At 34.6% G+C, this 20,000-nt stretch overlaps 1 protein-coding gene and 2 non-coding genes across 3 annotated transcripts; all 3 read left to right on the top strand.

Moving 5' to 3' along the window:
- The first annotated feature begins 1,686 nt into the window (after positions 1–1,686).
- On the top strand, positions 1,687–9,231 carry LOC140010319 (DNA-directed RNA polymerase subunit alpha). Its single transcript, XM_072056883.1, has 2 exons — positions 1,687–6,273; positions 6,324–9,231. Exon 1 carries the CDS (start codon positions 1,687–1,689, stop codon positions 2,692–2,694), a length of 1,008 nt encoding a protein of 335 aa, XP_071912984.1. The 3' UTR covers positions 2,695–6,273; positions 6,324–9,231.
- Positions 9,232–11,929: 2,698 nt separating this feature from the next.
- TRNAP-UGG (transfer RNA proline (anticodon UGG)) lies at positions 11,930–12,003 on the top strand. Its single transcript has one exon. It is a non-coding gene; the product is annotated as a tRNA-Pro (tRNA).
- Positions 12,004–12,162: 159 nt separating this feature from the next.
- Positions 12,163–12,236, top strand: TRNAW-CCA (transfer RNA tryptophan (anticodon CCA)). The gene has a single exon. It is a non-coding gene; the product is annotated as a tRNA-Trp (tRNA).
- The last annotated feature ends 7,764 nt before the right edge of the window (positions 12,237–20,000 follow it).

Raw genomic sequence — 20,000 nt, 5'->3', positions numbered from 1 at the left:
TTTATTAATTACTCATAAACAAACAAATTAAGTAAAAAAAAAGAAAAGCATGTTGATTATATCAAATTTTGAGTCACTAACAATTATAGTTAATCATGGGTAGGGACACTGTTGCTGAGATAATAACCTCTATACGAAATGCTGATATGGATAAAAAAAGAGTGGTTCGAATAACATCTACTAATATTACCGAAAATATCGTTAAAATACTTTTACGAGAAGGTTTTATCGAAAATGCGAGAAAACATCGAGAAAACAACAAATATTTTTTGGTTTTAACGCTGCGACATAGAAGGAACAGGAAAGGGCCCCATAGAAATATTTTTAATTTAAAACGGATCAGTCGACCCGGTCTACGAATTTATGCTAACTCTCAACGAATTCCTCGAATTTTAGGTGGGATGGGGATTGTAATTTTTTCTACTTCTCGAGGAATAATGACAGACCGAGAGGCTCGACTAGAAGGAATCGGTGGAGAAATTTTGTGTTATATATGGTAATCTTTTTAATATACAAATTAGATTCGAAACTTACTATTTTTAATTGTAAAAAAAAAAAGAAAAGGAACGAGTTGTCTAATATTGTTCCTCCTCCATTAGTTGATACTTCAAGGGGGCTTTACCTGGAATGAAAGAACAAAAATGGACTCATGAAGGTTTAATTACCGAATCGCTTCCCAATGGCATGTTCCGGGTTCGTTTAGATAATGAAGATCTGATTCTAGGTTATGTTTCAGGAAAGATCCGACGCAGTTTTATCCGGATACTACCAGGAGATAGAGTCAAAATTGAAGTAAGTCGTTATGATTCAACCAGAGGACGCATAATTTATCGACTCCGCAACAAGGATTCAAAGGATTAAGTGATTTTTTAACTTGAACATTCCTTTCGCGAGAATATGATTCAAGATGCAAAATCTAAAGAAACTTATTTTCTTCCAACCAAGAAGTAGATTCAAATTTAAGATAAGGAATGACAAATATGAAAATAAGAGCTTCTGTTCGTAAAATTTGTGACAAATGTCGACTAATCCGCAGGCGAGGGCGAATTATAGTAATTTGTTCCAACCCGAGACATAAACAAAGACAGGGATAATCAGACTCGCTAAAGCAAGTGATACATAAATAAGGAATCTTTTTTAACATGAAATGGATATATCCATATATCTCTGACTCATATTTATGAGATGATAAAATATGGCAAAAGCTATACCGAGAGTTGGTTCACGTAAGAACGGACGTATTAGTTCACGTAAGAGTGCGCGTAGAATACCAAAGGGAGTTATTCATGTTCAAGCAAGTTTTCATAATACCATTGTCACTGTTACAGATGTACGGGGTCGAGTGGTTTCTTGGTCCTCCGCCGGTACTTGTGGATTCAGAGGTACGAGAAGAGGGACACCATTTGCTGCTCAAACCGCAGCAGCAAATGCTATTCGTACAGTAGTGGATCAAGGTATGCAACGAGCAGAAGTCATGATAAAAGGTCCCGGCCTCGGGAGAGACGCAGCGCTTCGAGCTATTCGTAGAAGTGGTATAGTATTAACTTTCGTACGAGATGTAACTCCTATGCCACATAATGGCTGTAGACCTCCCAAAAAAAGACGTGTGTAGAAATGTCTATTGAAGAACTTTGAAGAAAAACAAGAGAAATAAATGATTCAATGATCTAATCAAATATTATTACTATGGTTCGAGAGAAAATAACAGTATCTACTCGGACACTAGAGTGGAAGTGTGTTGAATTAAGAACAGACAGTAAACGTCTTTATTATGGGCGTTTTATTCTGTCTCCACTGATGAAAGGTCAAGCCGACACAATAGGCATTGCAATGCGACGAGCTTTGCTTGGAGAAATAGAAGGAACATGTATCACACGTGTAAAATCTGAGAAAGTCGCACATGAATATTCTACCATAGCGGGTATTCAAGAATCGGTACATGAAATCTTAATGAATTTGAAAGAAATTGTATTCAGAAGTAATCTATATGGAACTTGTGATGCATCTATTTGTGTCAGGGGTCCTGGATATGTAACTGCTCAAGATATCGTCTTACCGCCTTATGTAGAAATCGTTGATAATACACAACATATAGCTAGATTGATGGAACCAATCAATTTGTGTATTAGATTAGAAATCGAGAGAAATCGAGGATATCTTATAAAAACGCCACAGAACTTTCAAGATGGAAGTTATCCTATAGATGCTGTATTTATGCCTATTCGAAATGCGAATTATAGTATTCATTCTTATGGGAATGGGAATGAAAAACAAGAGATACTTTTTCTCGAAATATGGACAAACGGAAGTTTAACTCCGAAAGAAGCACTTCATCAAGCCTCCCGCAATTTGATTGATTTATTTATTCCATTTTTACATATGGAAGAACAAAACTCACATTTAGAGAACAATCAACACACGGTTCCTTTAGCTCCTTTTTTCTTTCATGATAAATTGGATAAACTCAGAAAAAACAAAAAAGAAATAGCATTAAAATCGATTTTTATTGACCAATCAGAATTGCCCCCAAGGATCTACAATTGCCTCAAAAGGTCCAATATATATACATTATTGGACCTTTTGAATAATAGTCAAGAAGATCTTATGAAAATTGAACATTTCCACATAGAAGATGTAAAAGAGATATTGGGCATTCTCGAAAAACAGTTGGTAATTTTTTTACCGAAAAAATAAGTTTTAAATCTATTGAATTTCTTTCGTCTTTTTTTTATTTTAGATGAAAATAGGTTTTGAATCGTTAATAAATTCATATATTCTATTTTAGAATATAGAGTCAGAATTGAATATGTGTATCTAGGGAGAATTCACTTTGAAGCGACTATTCCCTAGATACACATATTTCACAATTGAATTAAAAAAGACCCAAAGTTAGGGATTTATCAATAGGTAATGTTGCACCAATACCCAACCAAAGGGCGACTGCGGTACCAATCAAAAAGACAGTTGTCGCTACTGGACGACGAAATGGATTTTGAAATTTATTAACATTCTCTAAAAAGGGTACTGTTAATAATCCCGCAGGTACTGAAACCATTAAAAGAACACCCAACAATTTATTTGGTACTGTACGAAGTATTTGAAATACGGGAAAGAAATACCATTCCGGTAATATTTCCAAAGGAGTTGCAAATGGATCTGCCGGTTCACCAACCATTGATGGTTCTAGAACCGCTAAGCCTACGTTACATGCAATAGTACCTAGAATTACTACTGGAAAAATATATAACAGATCGTTGGGCCATGCGGGCTCTCCATAATAATTATGACCCATACCTTTAGCCAATTTAGCTCTTAATACAGGATCATTCAAGTCAGGCTTTTTTGTTATTGGGATAGGTGAATTTTTATGGATCCATCCCCCGAAGGAACCGGACATGATAATTTTTCATCATCCGGCTCGAGCAAGAATCAAAAGAACCAAACCGGCTAAAGTTTACCTATATCCACACATATATAAAGGGTTCAATGTAAGAAAAATTTTACTGAATTCTTTTTCCGAAGTTGCAAATATCGATTCCAAAGAATTCAGTTCTTACAAGTAAATACTCAATACCCAAGTAGGCTTACAAAATTAATCATGATATGATCAAGTGCTTTCTGGGTCGTCTCAGACCTTACGATTGGTATTTATTCCCCAAATATTTGTAAATACACACAAAAGGTTTACTTGTTACTAATATAGTCTAACCTCTGTTCTCCTTTAGACCCCCTGTTTCACTCCGATAGTATTATGTCATATCAATGCAGAGGAAATGAATGCATTTTCATACTATTAAATCTTAAGTTAAGTAAGTGAAATAGATAAACTATATTTTTTTTTTAGTTTATCTATTTCACTTATTATACTGGATCTTACGGAGCCTGCTCATGTACAACATGATTCGGATCTGATCATAGAAATAATTCTCTTCAAGCGAACCAGCCTATCCTCCCCTCTGTATAAGGCTTACGCGGTGGTTGGAACAAAGACACATTTGATTGTGAATTCCAATTCCAATGTGGCAGGCCTATAACTACACAGACTAATCAACAGTTCAAGTCACACACTCCCATAATCCACTTTCTCTTCAGAGAATTCCCTTCGACCCACAGTCTTATTTATTTGACAGGAATAGTTGAAGGGAGATATCCAAATACATGTCTTATTATTTTCAATAATCCATACTTATAGCAATGAAATACTATATATTCCTCCTCCAAATGATAAATGATTTATTTATTACAAAAATATATGATATATCTTCTCTATAAAGGGCCAGAAATACCTTGTTTACGTATCATTGGAAAGTGCATTAACATAAATACGGCAGTAAGAAGCGGCAATACAAAAGTGTGTAAACTATAAAAACGAGTCAAGGTGGATTGTCCCACACTAGCACTTCCGCGCAATAATTCTACCAAAGGAGATCCTATTACAGGAATAGCTTCAGGTACACCTGTTACAATTTTTACTGCCCAATAACCGATTTGGTCCCGAGGTAAGGAATAACCAGTTACACCAAAAGATGCGGTCAATACAGCCAGAACCACACCTGTAACCCAAGTCAATTCGCGAGGTTTTTTAAATCCACCGGTGAGATACACACGAAATACATGAAGAATCATCATTAGGACCATCATACTTGCTGACCATCGATGAACTGACCGTATTAACCAACCAAAGTTAGCTTCAGTCATTATGTATTGAACAGAAGCAAAAGCCTCAGTAACGGTTGGACGGTAGTAAAAAGTCATAGCAAATCCCGTAGCAACTTGGACTAAAAAACAAGTAAGCGTAATTCCCCCTAAGCAATAAAATATATTGACGTGGGGAGGAACGTATTTACTAGTTATATCATCTGCAATCGCTTGAATCTCGAGACGTTCTTCGAACCAATCATAGACTTTATTGAGATAGGTGGAACCCCCCCTGAGAACCGTATGTGAGACTTTCATCTCGTACAGCTCAAGCAAAAATACCCCAATACTATTTCCAACGGATATGTAATAGAAAGTTTGAAACTTTTTTTGAATCAAAGATTCAATCTTCTCTGAAGGTATGAAAGAAGAAAAACTCGAAAGCTCTTCTTTGTTTGGGGCGATAATACCCAAATCTCAAGTTGGCTCAGTCGTCTTTCTTACGGGCCTCTTGAATCCTCTCCTTTCCTATTTCATTTTTCTATTTATATATAATGTTTATTATTTGTTTTTTTATTGTATTAATAGGAATTCTCTTGTTAAGAACCCTATGAATTGATTTTAAAACCTCAGATTCATACTAGAAACGCGATGATTCAATAAAAAAAACTCTAACTTAAGTCAAAGATTTCCTGAGTAAGAATACTTGGACCATCACTTATTCCACGAATAGATAGAATGATTAAAAACTCAAAGAAATTTTTGTCTTTTTGTCAAAATCGAAATAGAAGAAAAACCTTTCGATTTATATTTATAAAATTGAATTCCTTTTGAAAATTGAAAATTTTTTGAGTCCGGATATGATACGAGGTCTGAACATTAAGTATGAATCATAGTTCAAATATTTCTTAATCTATTCTGTATATTCCGTGTTCCAGATACTAAAATAAATATCCGACGAAGTAGAACCATCTCTATCAAGATGACAGACCCATTCTCTGTAATATCAATAGGATCAATTATAACAAGTCACACACTCATATTCCGGAAATACAGAAACAAAGAAATTTCGCGATCGAACTCCCAAAATAGAATGGGCTCGAAATCCGAGCTCTAAATGATTGATTTTATTTTGGATTCAAAAGCTAGAACTTGGGAGTTCTTATAGCTCTAATTCATTGAAATTCCATCCAATAAAACGGAAGAATTATAAATCTCCAAAATAATAGATAGAAATACCGCAAATAGAGCCATTGCGACACCCATCAAAGGGGTTGTTCCCCACCCCGGAGCTACTTTACCATATTCTGAATTCAATGGTTTTAATAAACTCCCTACAGTAGTTCGTCTTGGACCAGATCTAGAACTGTTATCAACAGTTTGTGTAGCCATAAATCCTATTGTATTCATTGAGATCTGTTGACTTTGTATACCATTCCGTTGTAAATAAACGATCTTATCATAGATCCATTGGGGTCTTGAAATTATATAAATAATAATGGAAACAGCAACCCTAGTAGCCATCTTTATATCTGGTTTACTTGTAAGTTTTACCGGGTACGCCTTATATACCGCTTTTGGGCAACCTTCTCAACAACTAAGAGATCCGTTTGAGGAACATGGGGACTAGTTGAAGTAATGAGCCTCCCAATATTGGGAGGCTCATTACTTCAATTTCAATTGAGATAATGAAAAATCATTTTATCTTTTTAGTTGGAACTTTAGGAGGTTCTCGAAAAAAGATAGCGAAAAAAATTATCCCTAGAGTCGAGACTAAGAGGAATGTATAAACCAGTGCTTCCATAGATTCGATCGCGGTTTACAATTACAATTATAGCTTCCATACCTGTTTGTTTATTTTTTTTTTTGGGGGGGTTCTCTCCCGTATAAAGAAAGAGAAAAAGTAAAAAAGTGGTCAAGATTTCTCGGGTACCTTATGACAAATTCCAAAAAGAAAATCGAGGCAAAAGATACCAAAGCAGTGTTGTATCAGACTGCCTGTCTTCTTGTAGTTGGATCCCCAATTTTTTGGAATGCTCCAAATTCGACTTGAGCATCCAAATCCGGGTCAATACCAGCAAAAACATCTCTGAACAAGGTTCTAGCACCATGCCAAATGTGTCCGAAAAAGAAGAGCAAAGCAAATGAAGCATGTCCAAAAGTAAACCAACCCCTTGGACTGCTACGAAAAACACCATCGGATTTCAAAGTAGCACGATCTAATTCAAAAATTTCACCCAATTGAGCGCGCCTAGCATATTTTTTCACAGTAGCAGGATCGCTATAACTGACTCCATTGAGTTCACCGCCGTAGAATTCAACAGTTACACCTACTTGTTCAACACTATACTTTGATTCTGCCCTTCTAAAAGGAACATCCGCTCTAACAATTCCGTCGCCGTCTACCAAAACGACTGGAAATGTTTCAAAAAAAGTAGGCATACGACGTACAAAAAGTTCCCGCCCTTCTTTATCTCTAAAGATAGGGTGTCCCAACCATCCAATCGCTATTCCATCCCCGTTATCCATCGAACCTGCCCTGAATAATCCCCCTTTTGCCGGATTATTTCCGATGTAATCATAAAAAGCTAATTTTTCAGGAATTTTAGACCAGGCTTCTGATAAACTTTGATTTTCTGCTAGTCCAGCACTAACTCTTCGATATATCTCTTGCTGAAAGTACCCCTGATCCCATTGATAACGAGTGGGCCCAAATAATTCGATCGGAGTAGTTGCTGAACCATACCACATAGTTCCGGCAACAACAAAAGCCGCAAAAAAGACAGCAGCGATACTACTGGAAAGGACGGTTTCAATATTTCCCATACGCAATCCCTTGTATAGGCGTTGTGGTGGGCGGACGCTAAGATGGAATAACCCCGCTAATATGCCCAATGTCCCTGCTGCAATGTGATGAGAGGCTATTCCTCCCGGAACAAAAGGATCAAAACCTTCCACGCCCCATGCCGGATTTACGGGTTGTACTTTGCCCGTTAGTCCATAAGGATCGGACACCCATATTCCAGGACCATATAAGCCTGTTACATGAAATGCACCAAAACCAAAGCAAGCCACTCCTGAAAGAAATAAATGAATTCCAAAGATCTTGGGCAAATCCAAAGAAGGTTTTCCTGTACGTTCATCGCAAAATATTTCTAGATCCCAATATACCCAATGCCAGATGGCTGCCAAAAAGCATAAACCAGAAAACACAATATGTGCCCCCGCTACACCTTCGTAACTCCAAATACCCGCATTCGTTACAGTTCCCCCTGTGATACTCCAACCGCCCCATGAATTGGTAATTCCTAAACGAGTCATAAAGGGTATAACAAACATACCCTGTCTCCACATTGGATCAAGAACAGGATCGGAAGGATCAAAAACTGCTAATTCATATAGAGCCATCGAACCAGCCCAACCAGCAACCAGAGCTGTATGCATTATATGAACAGAAAGCAAGCGGCCGGGATCATTCAATACAACAGTATGAACGCGATACCAAGGCAAACCCATGGAAATACCCCTTTATCAAAGCTAAATAGACACTGCGTAACTTTATTGCATTGGAAAAGACTCTACTATAACTATCCTATGGACCCCCCTGTTCGGTGGATTATTCAGAATAGGGATTAATATTTGTTCTATTCTCTTGGTAATAAAATAATGGAACAATTCTCTTCGTAGGAACAAAGAGAAGCAAATTTATTCTATACTCGATAAGTAACAATACGCAATGGGGGTTGGATTCCATTGTCTATGAGTGAATGTGTACATACTTATTCATCGCCCTATTCATAATAATTTGCAAATTTGACTTTATTCATTCTGTTTTTCTTTATGACTTTTTCTATAACTATAATCTATGGATAAAATAAATACGATAAAAGCCAATATATATTATAAGGACAATAATAATCATATTATTACGTTTCTACATCAAAGTGAAATACAGTACTTTGTTCTTTTTTCTTTCATTTAATGCCTATTGGTGTTCCAAAAGTACCTTTCCGAAGTCCTGGAGAGGAAGATGCATCTTGGGTTGACGTATAGTGCGACTTGTCAGACATATTGGGTCCTATGGGATTTTCCCGTTTTCTCCCCCGATTGAGATATCCTCCGTTTCACCCGAGAAAGATTCATTGAATCAGCAAAAATTTGGAGCGTGAAGTGCAATTAGATCCATTTTGGAGATTAATATTAGTTCGAATAATTTATGGTTGGTTTGGTTGGACTAAATAAAAAAGAAAAAATGAAATATCCAGGCTCCGTTTAGAAAAACCCAATTCGATTGGTAATATATCTATGATTACTAGTTCTGTCATAAATGATTCCGATTTGACTTATTTGTCAAGCGGGTTACTAAATACTTGGTAGAAAGTATGAAAAAAATTGAAAAAAAAAAAACAGAAAAAAGTCATAACAAAAAGAAATGGTAATGGGGCCTTTGTCCTATATGTGCAAATGAAAATCGGGTGAATCTTTACCCGGAGTAGAGCATAAACCTAAAAAGATGAAAGAGACCCACTCAGTAACAAGAGAATACCATCGTGATTTGGATTGATTTTCGATGAAACAATACATCAATGAGAAGTTAATTAGATGGGTTTAGTGACTTTTTTATTATATTTAGAAATAGTAAAAAAAAGAGTCAAAACTCGTGTTTATTGAAGAAGAAAAAAGCCTTTCGTTAGAAGTCAGAAAGAACCTGTTATGAGAAAAAGGACTGGAATCTATACATTGATTCTTTTTTTTTCGCAATTTTTTTGAACCGTATGCACCAAAAGGTGCATGTACGGTTTCTAAGGAATATACCTGTACCCTAATCAACCGACTTTATCGAGAAAGATTACTTTTTTTAGGTCAAGCAGTTGATAGCGAGATCTCAAATCAACTTATTGGTCTTATGATATATCTCAGTATCGAAGATGATACCAAAGATCTGTATTTGTTTATAAACTCTCCCGGCGGATGGGTAATCCCCGGAGTAGCTATTTATGATACTATGCAATTTGTACGACCAGATGTCCATACAATATGCATGGGGTTAGCCGCTTCAATGGGATCTTTTATCCTGGTTGGGGGAGAAATTACCAAACGTCTAGCATTCCCTCACGCTTGGCGCCAATGAGGTTTTTATTTGAGAGAAATTAAAGAAGACTATGCCTTCGCCCTATGAAATATGAATATTAAGTAATAATAGCATGGCACTTCGAATTCGATACGAGAAAATTTTGCATTGTCAAAAAATTAGATTATGTATCGAAAGGGTGGTATGAGAGAAAGGATATTTCCGATTTTATCTTATTTATCGGGAGTCCACTTCAGCGTCACAAACCTTTTTGTTTTTATTTTGGAAGACTCTTAACAATATTTATGTTATGTAAAGAGAGTGAAAAAAGATTTTTCCTCATTTGATTGCATCAAAAAGAAACTTTGGGATTGCTGAATCACAGACAAAAAAACAATAAAAATTAATATAAATATATAAGGCAACGGAGCCATCATAGTATTTTTTAACTATTTGGAAAGGAAGGGTGGCATTTTGATCAGTTAACCATCTGGGTCTGATATATTCTTCTCTTTCTTCAATGGAAGGGAAGGGTCAATTTTATTGTAGAGCCGTATGCAATGCACAAAAGATAAAAGATGCCCGTACGGTTGTTCAATTCTATCCTTTTCCTATTATTATTTATCTTTCTTTTCTCTTCCGAGATAGAGGAACTTTTTATTATGTTATATCATCAGGGTAATGATCCATCAACCTGCTAGTTCGTTTTATGAGGCACAAGCGGGAGAATTTATCCTGGAAGCGGAAGAACTGCTGAAACTGCGTGAAACCCTCACAAGGGTTTATGTACAAAGAACGGGCAAACCTTTATGGGTTGTATCCGAAGACATGGAAAGAGATGTTTTTATGTCAGCAACAGAAGCACAAGCTTATGGAATTGTTGATCTTGTAGCGGTTGAATGAAAATAACATGGATTTCACGAAAATCCGCGATTTGAGATTTTATCTCTGACTTTAATATTCTATTACATATTTATTAATATAGAAGTAATTCATAATCATCCGGTTAGGATCAATCTAAACCAGTCCATTATGTATACAATTCAACATGCCAACTATTAAACAACTTATTAGAAATGCAAGACAGCCAATAAGAAATGTCACGAAATCCCCCGCCCTTCGGGGATGCCCTCAGCGTCGAGGAACATGTACTCGGGTGTATGTGCGACTCGTTTAGATCATATCATGAGCAGGCACAAAAGTAAAAAAACAACCTCTCCAGTATCAATGATACGTACCGGCGAATATAATATGTAAGAGGGGGACTCCATTTACTATCTAAAAAAATAAGACAATCTATCATATCCCTCCATTGTGTATGAATTTTATGGTTTCCATTGGTGCAAATCCAATAATGATGAGAAGCAAAAACTATAGTAAATGAAAGTCATAGTAAATAATAAGGAATATAAAAATTTCTAAACTCTATTTCAAATCGAAGTACAGTATTTTAGTTTTCAGTTAAATCTCTTGTAATACTTTTTCCTTCGACGCGTATTTTCTATTCTTATTCTAAACCCATTTTTCTATTATTAATATTCATTTTAGAATTCGAACTTGAACCCAGGTCTCGCAGATGTTGAATCGAATCCACTTTTATTTTTTCTCTTTCCTCCCTTATTCTAAAAAGGGAAAAAAGAGAAAAGAGGAGAAGAGGGGTTAGTCACAGATATTTGATTGTATCTTTAATCTTCTTCATCCCTTCCCATGTCAATAACTAGAATGAAAAAAAGGGGAAGGTCAACGCATCCGGAAAAAAAACGATTAATCTCTATCAATAGACCTGCCAAAGCCCCGAACCATAGTGTACTTAGTACTGGTGCCACGGAGAGATATGTTTTAAAATCTCGCATTGAAAACCCTCCCTTGTTTATTTATTGTAATACAGATAATGCATATATGATCAGAGGCATATGTAGTTAAGGACCGGTTATAATTGTACACATAGTCTTTAAGTTAAATTGAGTTATACAATGATCCGGTAAATAAGATTTTACCCTTTCTTAGAATCTTAAATTAAAACCAAAAAAACCTCTTACTAAGCATTTCCGAAAAATACTCATTTATTTTTATTATATATAATAAATATTATTATGTTAAACATATCTTAAATGAGACCAAAAAGACGAAATGGGCAGAAAATTGTGTAGATCAATCGACGAAATAATGATGTGGAAAACAAAACAGTAATTTTATACAATGAGACTGTAGAATAATGGAAGGGATGTGGCGCAGCTTGGTAGCGCGTTTGTTTTGGGTACAAAATGTCACGGGTTCAAATCCTGTCATCCCTACCTATTACTGCTCCTTTCAGCAGTAACGAGGGATCGACTGAGATCGATTCGAATTGGATATAATCTTTCATTTTTGTGTTTATGATACTATCCATACAAAAAGTATTGGGGTTATAAAAAAATCCTTTTCTTTACAGCCTTGTCTGTTCGGATAAAAAAGCGCTCTTAGTTCAGTTCGGTAGAACGTGGGTCTCCAAAACCCGATGTCGTAGGTTCAAATCCTACAGAGCGTGGTTTTTTTATTCTTAGATCTGAACTAGATTCAGTAACAACTTGGACATCAATTAGGAATTTGACCCCCTATGGATTAAATAAAAGGAAAGGAGGAGGTCAATCAAAAAAAGATATATTAATTAATCAAAGGTCCAACTGATCACCACGCCTGTATTGTAAATATGCAGTTACGAATAATCCAGCCAAAGTAATAGGAATTAGACCTAACACGATTCCAAATAGAAAAACTTCAATCATTTCAATTTATTTGAAAGAAAAAAAAAAGAAGTAATATCTATACCTAAATATTAATCCGAATTGACATGAATCTCAATGATTGGGAATTGACAATTGAGGCAGTAAGTGTAACTATAGAATGTGCAAAATTGGTTTCTTTTTATGAATCGTTCATTTCAAATATTAATTTTAAATAAGTCGTATTTTGTTCAAACCAATAAATAGAGCTGAGGTTATAGTTAAAGCTGCTAGTAGAAAACCAAAATAACTTGTTATAGTAAGCATGAAGGGGCTAAATGAAATTTGTTTTTTATACATATGTTTATAAAGCACTTACCTAAGTTTCAATTTTTGCCAATAGGATACACAAAAATATCAATTGAAAGAATAAGTTCAATTGAAAATTTGTTATTCATCTATCATTATATACGGCGCTAATAAAGATAAAGTATAAAGTAAGAGGTATATAAAATCGATTTATCGTCTGTAACATCTACCTATTCTGCGATTTCAACCAACCCACTCATTGAGTAACTCTTAGGTAAACTAATAAAAAGAACCGGCTCATGTAACTTCATTCAAAAATGAAACTCTTTTTGAATTATTATGGAATAAAATTCGAAAATTATTTCTATTTTGATCATTTCTTCTATTTTTAAATTTATCGAATCTATTCTTGATTTTAGAGCAAAGAATAAGCATATAAACTAAACCTTTTGACTTTGCTTTAAGTTTAACTCATTAGATTTGGTAATAGGTTCATTCACATAATATCTTGAACAACTGAGAATAAAAATGTTATTACCGAATCACTCAAAAAAAGATTTTTTTGATTCAACTAAGTTTTAAAACTAATCATTTTTATTTTTTTTATAAGTTCCACATTTTATCTTTCCATATTCTAAAGCATCATCCTTGTAACTAAATCCTTCGACTTTGATCGAATATAAGAAAGCATTACAATTCTTTCTCTAAAATCAAAAATTCCTTCTACAACTACGAAAAGGGAATTTTTAGATCTCACATCTACTTACAAAAAAAATAAAAGTGTGGGAATATAATAATCTCTTTCATTGGAAGAATTTTCTATTGAATGAGGCATCATTTTACATCAACTAAAGAAAAAGTAAAGCAAAAACAAAAAAGAAATTATTTAACACTTCCTTTCGATACTGATTAAAATTGCGTTGCTGTGTCAGAAGAAGGATAGTTATACTGATTCGGTATACTCTAAAGACGCCTTCGGTACAATATTGATGATCTCACAAAAAATTTGCAGTGAATTGACATTTACTGATCTCATTTTTTACGGAATCGATCCCCTTTGACTGTACAAGAATATGTGGAGCTCAGCATGTCTGGAAGCACAGGAGAACGTTCTTTTGCTGATATTATTACCAGTATTCGATACTGGGTCATTCATAGCATTACAATACCTTCCCTATTCATTGCTGGTTGGCTATTCGTCAGCACCGGTTTAGCTTATGATGTGTTTGGAAGCCCTCGGCCAAACGAGTATTTCACAGAAAGCCGGCAGGGAATTCCATTAATAACTGGCCGTTTTGATCCTTTGGAACAACTTGATGAATTTAGTAGATCTTTTTAGGAGGCCCTAATGACTATAGATCGAACCTATCCAATTTTTACAGTACGATGGTTGGCTGTTCACGGCCTAGCTGTACCTACCGTCTTTTTTTTAGGATCAATTTCAGCAATGCAGTTCATCCAACGATAAAACTACATCCGAATTATAGAGCTATGACACAATCAAACCCGAACGAACAAAATGTTGAATTGAATCGTACCAGTCTATACTGGGGGTTATTACTCATTTTTGTACTTGCTGTTTTATTTTCCAATTATTTCTTCAATTAAGAAAAGGAAAGAGAATAAATAATCATTATAGGCATTCTCTTAACGCATTCGGAAGGATCTCATCTCATAATTATCCATGACTGTTTATGTCTCTAGCACGAACACTTGATGAAATGTGGAGGGAAGTGGGTTAAATGGCCGATACTACTGGAAGAATTCCTCTTTGGATAGTAGGTACTGTAACTGGTATTCTTGTGATCGGTTTAATAGGTGTTTTCTTTTATGGTTCATATTCCGGATTGGGTTCATCCCTGTAGTAATCGAATGAATTAAGTTGTAGACATGAAAGCGTAAGAACTTGGCGGGATTCCCTTCTTTCTTTGGCTGATTCGAAGGGGGAGGACCCGTTGAGTTCTTAAGAATCATACTTTTTTTCGTCTAAATGACAAAATAGATTTCCCTTTCTGCTGTTTCAAAAAACTTCATTTCTTTTTTTTTTCTGATGATGTTTTTGAAAAATGAACTTCATTAAGTGATTCAGAACACTCGCCCCTTGGCAGTATCTATCGGTACTTTCATTTCAAAGTTAGAAGAAAGAAGGAATCACTCAATTTCTTGGATGATAGAATATATATTTTTGTAGATTAGATATTTGCAAATACTTTCTATACTAATAGAACTTTATTCTATTTATTTTAATATCTCATCCAATTTGAAAATTTTTATAAAAAGTTCTATTTAATCAATAAAACCCCTCTTGTTTTTTTATTTATACATCTGGAAAAATTGAAAGTAAGACTAGAAATCTTTGAAGAACAGGATCAAGAATCGTTACTCTTTTGACACAAAAAAGGGTTTAGAAAATTCCCTTTCTTGTGTCGAAGACTAGGAAGACGAATAATCTCTTCTAGAAGAGATTCTTTGTTTCCCATATATCCCTTCTATTACCCGATTACTTCTGTCAGGTATCTAATCCAATTGGATTCTATTTAGAATCTAAAACTATTGATCCATTTTATAACATTGAAATCGGGCAATAGTAACATAGCCCCATCGCCCCAATTTGACTAAAAAAATAAAGAAATAGGGTGAAAGTCAAATAGGATTCTTCAAAATCTACATACGATGACTAGCAATGCGGTAAAAGAAATTCCCAGCATCTCGTAGAAAAAGTATAAACAAGCAACCGCAAGTCTAGAAATTCATTTCGGCCAATTGAACCTTCTCGAACTGTTTCTTTTTAAGAACCAAAAAGATTTGTGCCAAAATAACAGATGCCAAGAAGAACAAAAGGCCTTGGACACGTAATGGATCTTGAAGTACTATTTCTGCATCTCCCTGACCAAATCCGCCCACATTGGGGTTACTCGTTAATGGTTGATCCAATTTGATGTATTCGCCCTCTGAAACAAGAAGTTCTGGTCCTGGGGGGATAATATCAACCACTTGACGTCCATCCGTATCTGTTATGGTTATTTCATATCCCCCTTTTTCTTTTCGTATAATTTTGCTTACTATACCTGCTCCTGTAGCATTATAAACTGTATTGTTACTCTTGCTCCCGTCGGGATAAATCTGACCCCTTCCCCTGTTCCCGCCTACGTATATAGGATATTTTAAGAAGTGAACATCCTTCTTAGTAGCGGGGTCGGGGGAAAGAATAGGAAAGGTTATTTCGCTATATTTCTGACCGGGGATAGGTCCTATCACAAGAATATTTTTTTTATTAGGGCGATAGCTCTGAAAAGACAAATTGCCTATCTTTTCTTTAATCTCGGGAGAAATACGATCGGGGGGAGCTAATTCAAACCCCTCCGGTAAAATAAGAACAGCCCCTACATTCAAACCCCCCTTTTTACCATTAGCAAGAACTTGTTTTAGTTGCTTATCATAAGGAATTCGAACAACTGCTTCAAATACAGTATCAGGAAGTACCGCCTGTGGAACCTCAATATCTACGGGCTTATTAGCTAAATGGCAATTGGCACATACAATACGCCCAGTTGCTTCGCGTGGATTTTCATAACCCTGTTGTGCGAAAATGGGATATGCATTTGAAACGGCTGTTCGAGTTATGATATATATCATGAGAGATACAGAAATAGATCGAGTAATCTGTTCCTTTATCCAAGAAAAAATATTTCTAGTTTCCATGGTCCAATCGTTGATCCCAAAATTTCTACAATAGACAATAAGTGGGGGTAAGTCGCTAGTATAGTTCCCTATCCACGATTCTGCTAGTTACTGGAATAAATTTAATGGAATAATATTTTACTGGAATATAATTATAGGATGAATCCCCCCAGATGGGTCGAAATAGAAAGCGTAAGTAGGACTTGCAATGTTTTGTTTATGTACAACTACAAAGTAACAAAGGTTCTGGTTGGATTAGATTAATATCAGTGGATCTTTTATCAGTCATTCATTGAATGATAAATAACTACAAGTGAAGGAGATACACGATTTAAATAACGGAAAATCCAATATTTAAAAATTGTATCAAGAATGACTGGAAAAGTGGAAACAAGACCAGATATAATTTGATCATTATGAACAAATCCAAGATCTTTGTAGACAGAGCCAACCATTAGTTCCCAACCATGAGGTGAATGGAATCCGATACATAAATCCGTTAATAAAAGAATAGAAAAAGCTTTGACTGTGTCGCTTAAGTTATATAGGAATTTCTGGGTCCAAGAGTTAAGAATAACAAGTTCTTCATTACCCAAAATAGAAAAACCGCTTAGAATAACAAAACAGATTATATTTGTCGAGAAGTGCAAAATCGTATGGATCCGACCCTCGTTGTATATGTTGATTAATTGGATCGCTTCTTTTTGGATTCCTATACGAAATTTTTGTAGATGTGTCTCCGAGTATTCCTCGATCAGTTCGTCTAAGACGAGGAGTTCCTCTAATTCTATGAATTTTTCTAGAATACTCTTTTCTTGAATATCATTCAAAAAAATTTCGGATTGCCCAGCATTCCACCAATTATTAACCCAAGATTCCAGACTTTTATTAAATGAGAGAGAAAGCCACCAGGGCAAAAATACTATAGATACAAGATATAAAAGGGGAGTGAATGCTTTCTTTTTTGTCATTTTTCATCTGTGAATTGTTAATCAACCCACCTCATTCATTGACTCTATGCAATCTAATATTTCTTTCACACATGAGTTCTATACAAAGTATGAAACCTATAAATCTATTTTCTTTGCGGTTATTGAATCTAGAAAGAATAGAGAAATCAATTAAGAATCCACTTTGAATGAAGAAATATTAAAAAATAACCTTTTCCGATATCTCAATCGGTCAACAAAACAAGTGTCTTTTTTCGATGAATGATCGAAAGAACCACTTTAATTTAAGTAATGAATATTAGTTATATTTTGAGACGAAAGAACTCCTTTTCTCTCAAATATCAAAATATCCAATATTTCAAAACAAATTTACTGATTACCCACAGTCAGGAATAAAATAATTGAGGGAAGGAGATTGCGATAATCAAAGTGGCAAAACAAGACAGAAATTGGCTAGTTATCATTATTAAGAAATCTAATTGTTATTTTTGTATTGGTCATTAAGGAACGCAAAAGAAAGGAGAAAAAAACGTCGATTGACAAAAAAAATAATTTATAAAATAGGATTTATCTGTATCAATTCCAACTAAATATTGAACTTAAAAAGAAGATTAATTTCTTTATACCGAAATAGTTTGATATATGAGATGAATATATTATTTCGATTTGTTACTTGTTTAATTTTAGTTGCGTGGATTTGCACACGTATAAAAAATCACGAAAAAAGTTTCCGTTTATGGTTGTTCCGCCCGCTTTAGCTTGAATAAACCTTCTGATGAAACTTCACACTTAAGTTATGTTATAGGAAAAAAGATTCTTGCATTTTTCCCTCTTGTTGAAAAAGCATCTATTTTTCCACGCATTTCTCAAAATACTTCAATTGGTACACGCAAGAAATAGGCCAATTCAGCAGCCTTTTGTTCAATTTCTCGTGGAGTCAAATTTTCATCAGTACGAGTTAAGGGAATGGTCCCCTGGCCTCGAATTTCCATATAAAGGACACGGCGTGCAAAAATACCCTCTTTAACTTCTATTCGAATGGACTGAATATCTTTTATAAGGAATCGGAGGAATATGCGACGATTTTTTCCAGGAAATCCCCAACGAAAAATACACACTATGCCTTCCTTTCTATCGAATCGATCATAACCATTGCCTACATTCCAGGAAATTGTGCACCACAAATAGGAGCTAATAAAGAGACCCGCGATTCCGTAGAAAGACATGACGATCCCTTGTGGAAAAAAAACGATTTGCTGAGAGGGAAAAAAAGATATCAAATTTCTACCAAGATAACTGGAAATTCCAACCAATAAGAATCCTACTGAACCTACAAAAAGGATAAAGGCCCAGCAGAAATTACTTATTTTTCGAGACCCCTTTATAAGTTCTATCCATATATGCTCTGATCGCAAACTCATACTTGATCCGATTACATTTTATTAGAATTGAGAGAATACTTCAAATTTTTTTGACTTTACTTTTTTTGTTTCCGAAGTAACTCTCATCAACTAGCACTAGTTTGGTGTGAACCTTTAGGAGTAATTCATCAAATTGATTAAATCTAAAATAATAGCATACTCTTCATATGATCCCACTATACATACAGATCCGCTGACTTTCTATTTCAGCCATCCGGCGATCCTGATCGATTTGAAAACAGCTAGAATTCATTTAACCATATATCGTGTTTATGCAGACATAAGAGTTCTTTCCTTTATGTTCGGCAAAAATTACATGTTATACCATATTCTACTAAATATATGTCCGTGCTATGATACAAATCTAAGTTTTGAAAAAATGGAAGATATTGGGTCCCATCGGATCTAAATAATCTTATTTTTTTGAACATGAAGAGATAAAGAAGCCATTGCAATTGCCGGAAATACTAGGCCTACTAAAGGCACAAAAATAGAGGGAAAGCTGAAAGTTATCATAGAATGGGTGCCTCGATTTATTATTTGTACCTGTTATTATTATTTATAAATAAAGATATCTTATAATAATTATAATTAAGAATTTGAATTCTTATGAATTTTAAATTTATATTTTATTATTAATTTAATTCAATTTTAAATTCTTAGTATAGATCTAAGTATCTATATATCTATATTTAAATATCTAAGTAAATATATAGAATAAACGCAAGGAGTGTAGAAGGAAATAAATGAATTTATTTATCTTTTTTATCTTTTGAATCTTTTCTTTTTATTCTACACGAAAGGGAAAGGTATGTATGATAATCTATTTTGAATATTTTATTTCCTATATAAAATAAACATAGAAATCCAATCACTAGAATTTTTTTAGTAACTAATAAAATAGGGAGTTTGAGTATTGAAAAAAATTCTTTTTTGTTTTGTGGAAATTCGGGGGTAATATGTCACTATACATGAATATAATATGATGGAACCCCTCTTCATTATAAATATCATGATAAAGAGTACTTTCTCCTATGTCGTGTCAAATTCGCATCGAAAAAAAAAAAGAAATATTTGTTTTATTCTATAAATCTTTTTTCGTAAAATCTCGTCTAATAACTAACTAATAATAAGTAATAACTTAAGGTTTTATTCCATCAATAGGGAACGAAAAGGACAATATACGGGATAGGTATAAAACGGCTTGCTTGGGGGAAACTGCAGAATA

This window comes from Coffea arabica, chromosome 7c (assembly GCF_036785885.1).
Source record: "Coffea arabica cultivar ET-39 chromosome 7c, Coffea Arabica ET-39 HiFi, whole genome shotgun sequence".
Taxonomy (NCBI): Eukaryota; Viridiplantae; Streptophyta; class Magnoliopsida; order Gentianales; family Rubiaceae; genus Coffea; species Coffea arabica.
The sequence above is the reverse complement of the archived record's forward strand: the minus strand, read 5'-3'. Positions and strand labels throughout refer to the sequence as shown.

Coding starts and splice junctions, on each gene's coding strand:
- LOC140010319 (XM_072056883.1), top strand. CDS start 1,687: ATGGTTCGAGAGAAAATAACAGTATCTACTCGGACACTAGAGTGGAAG.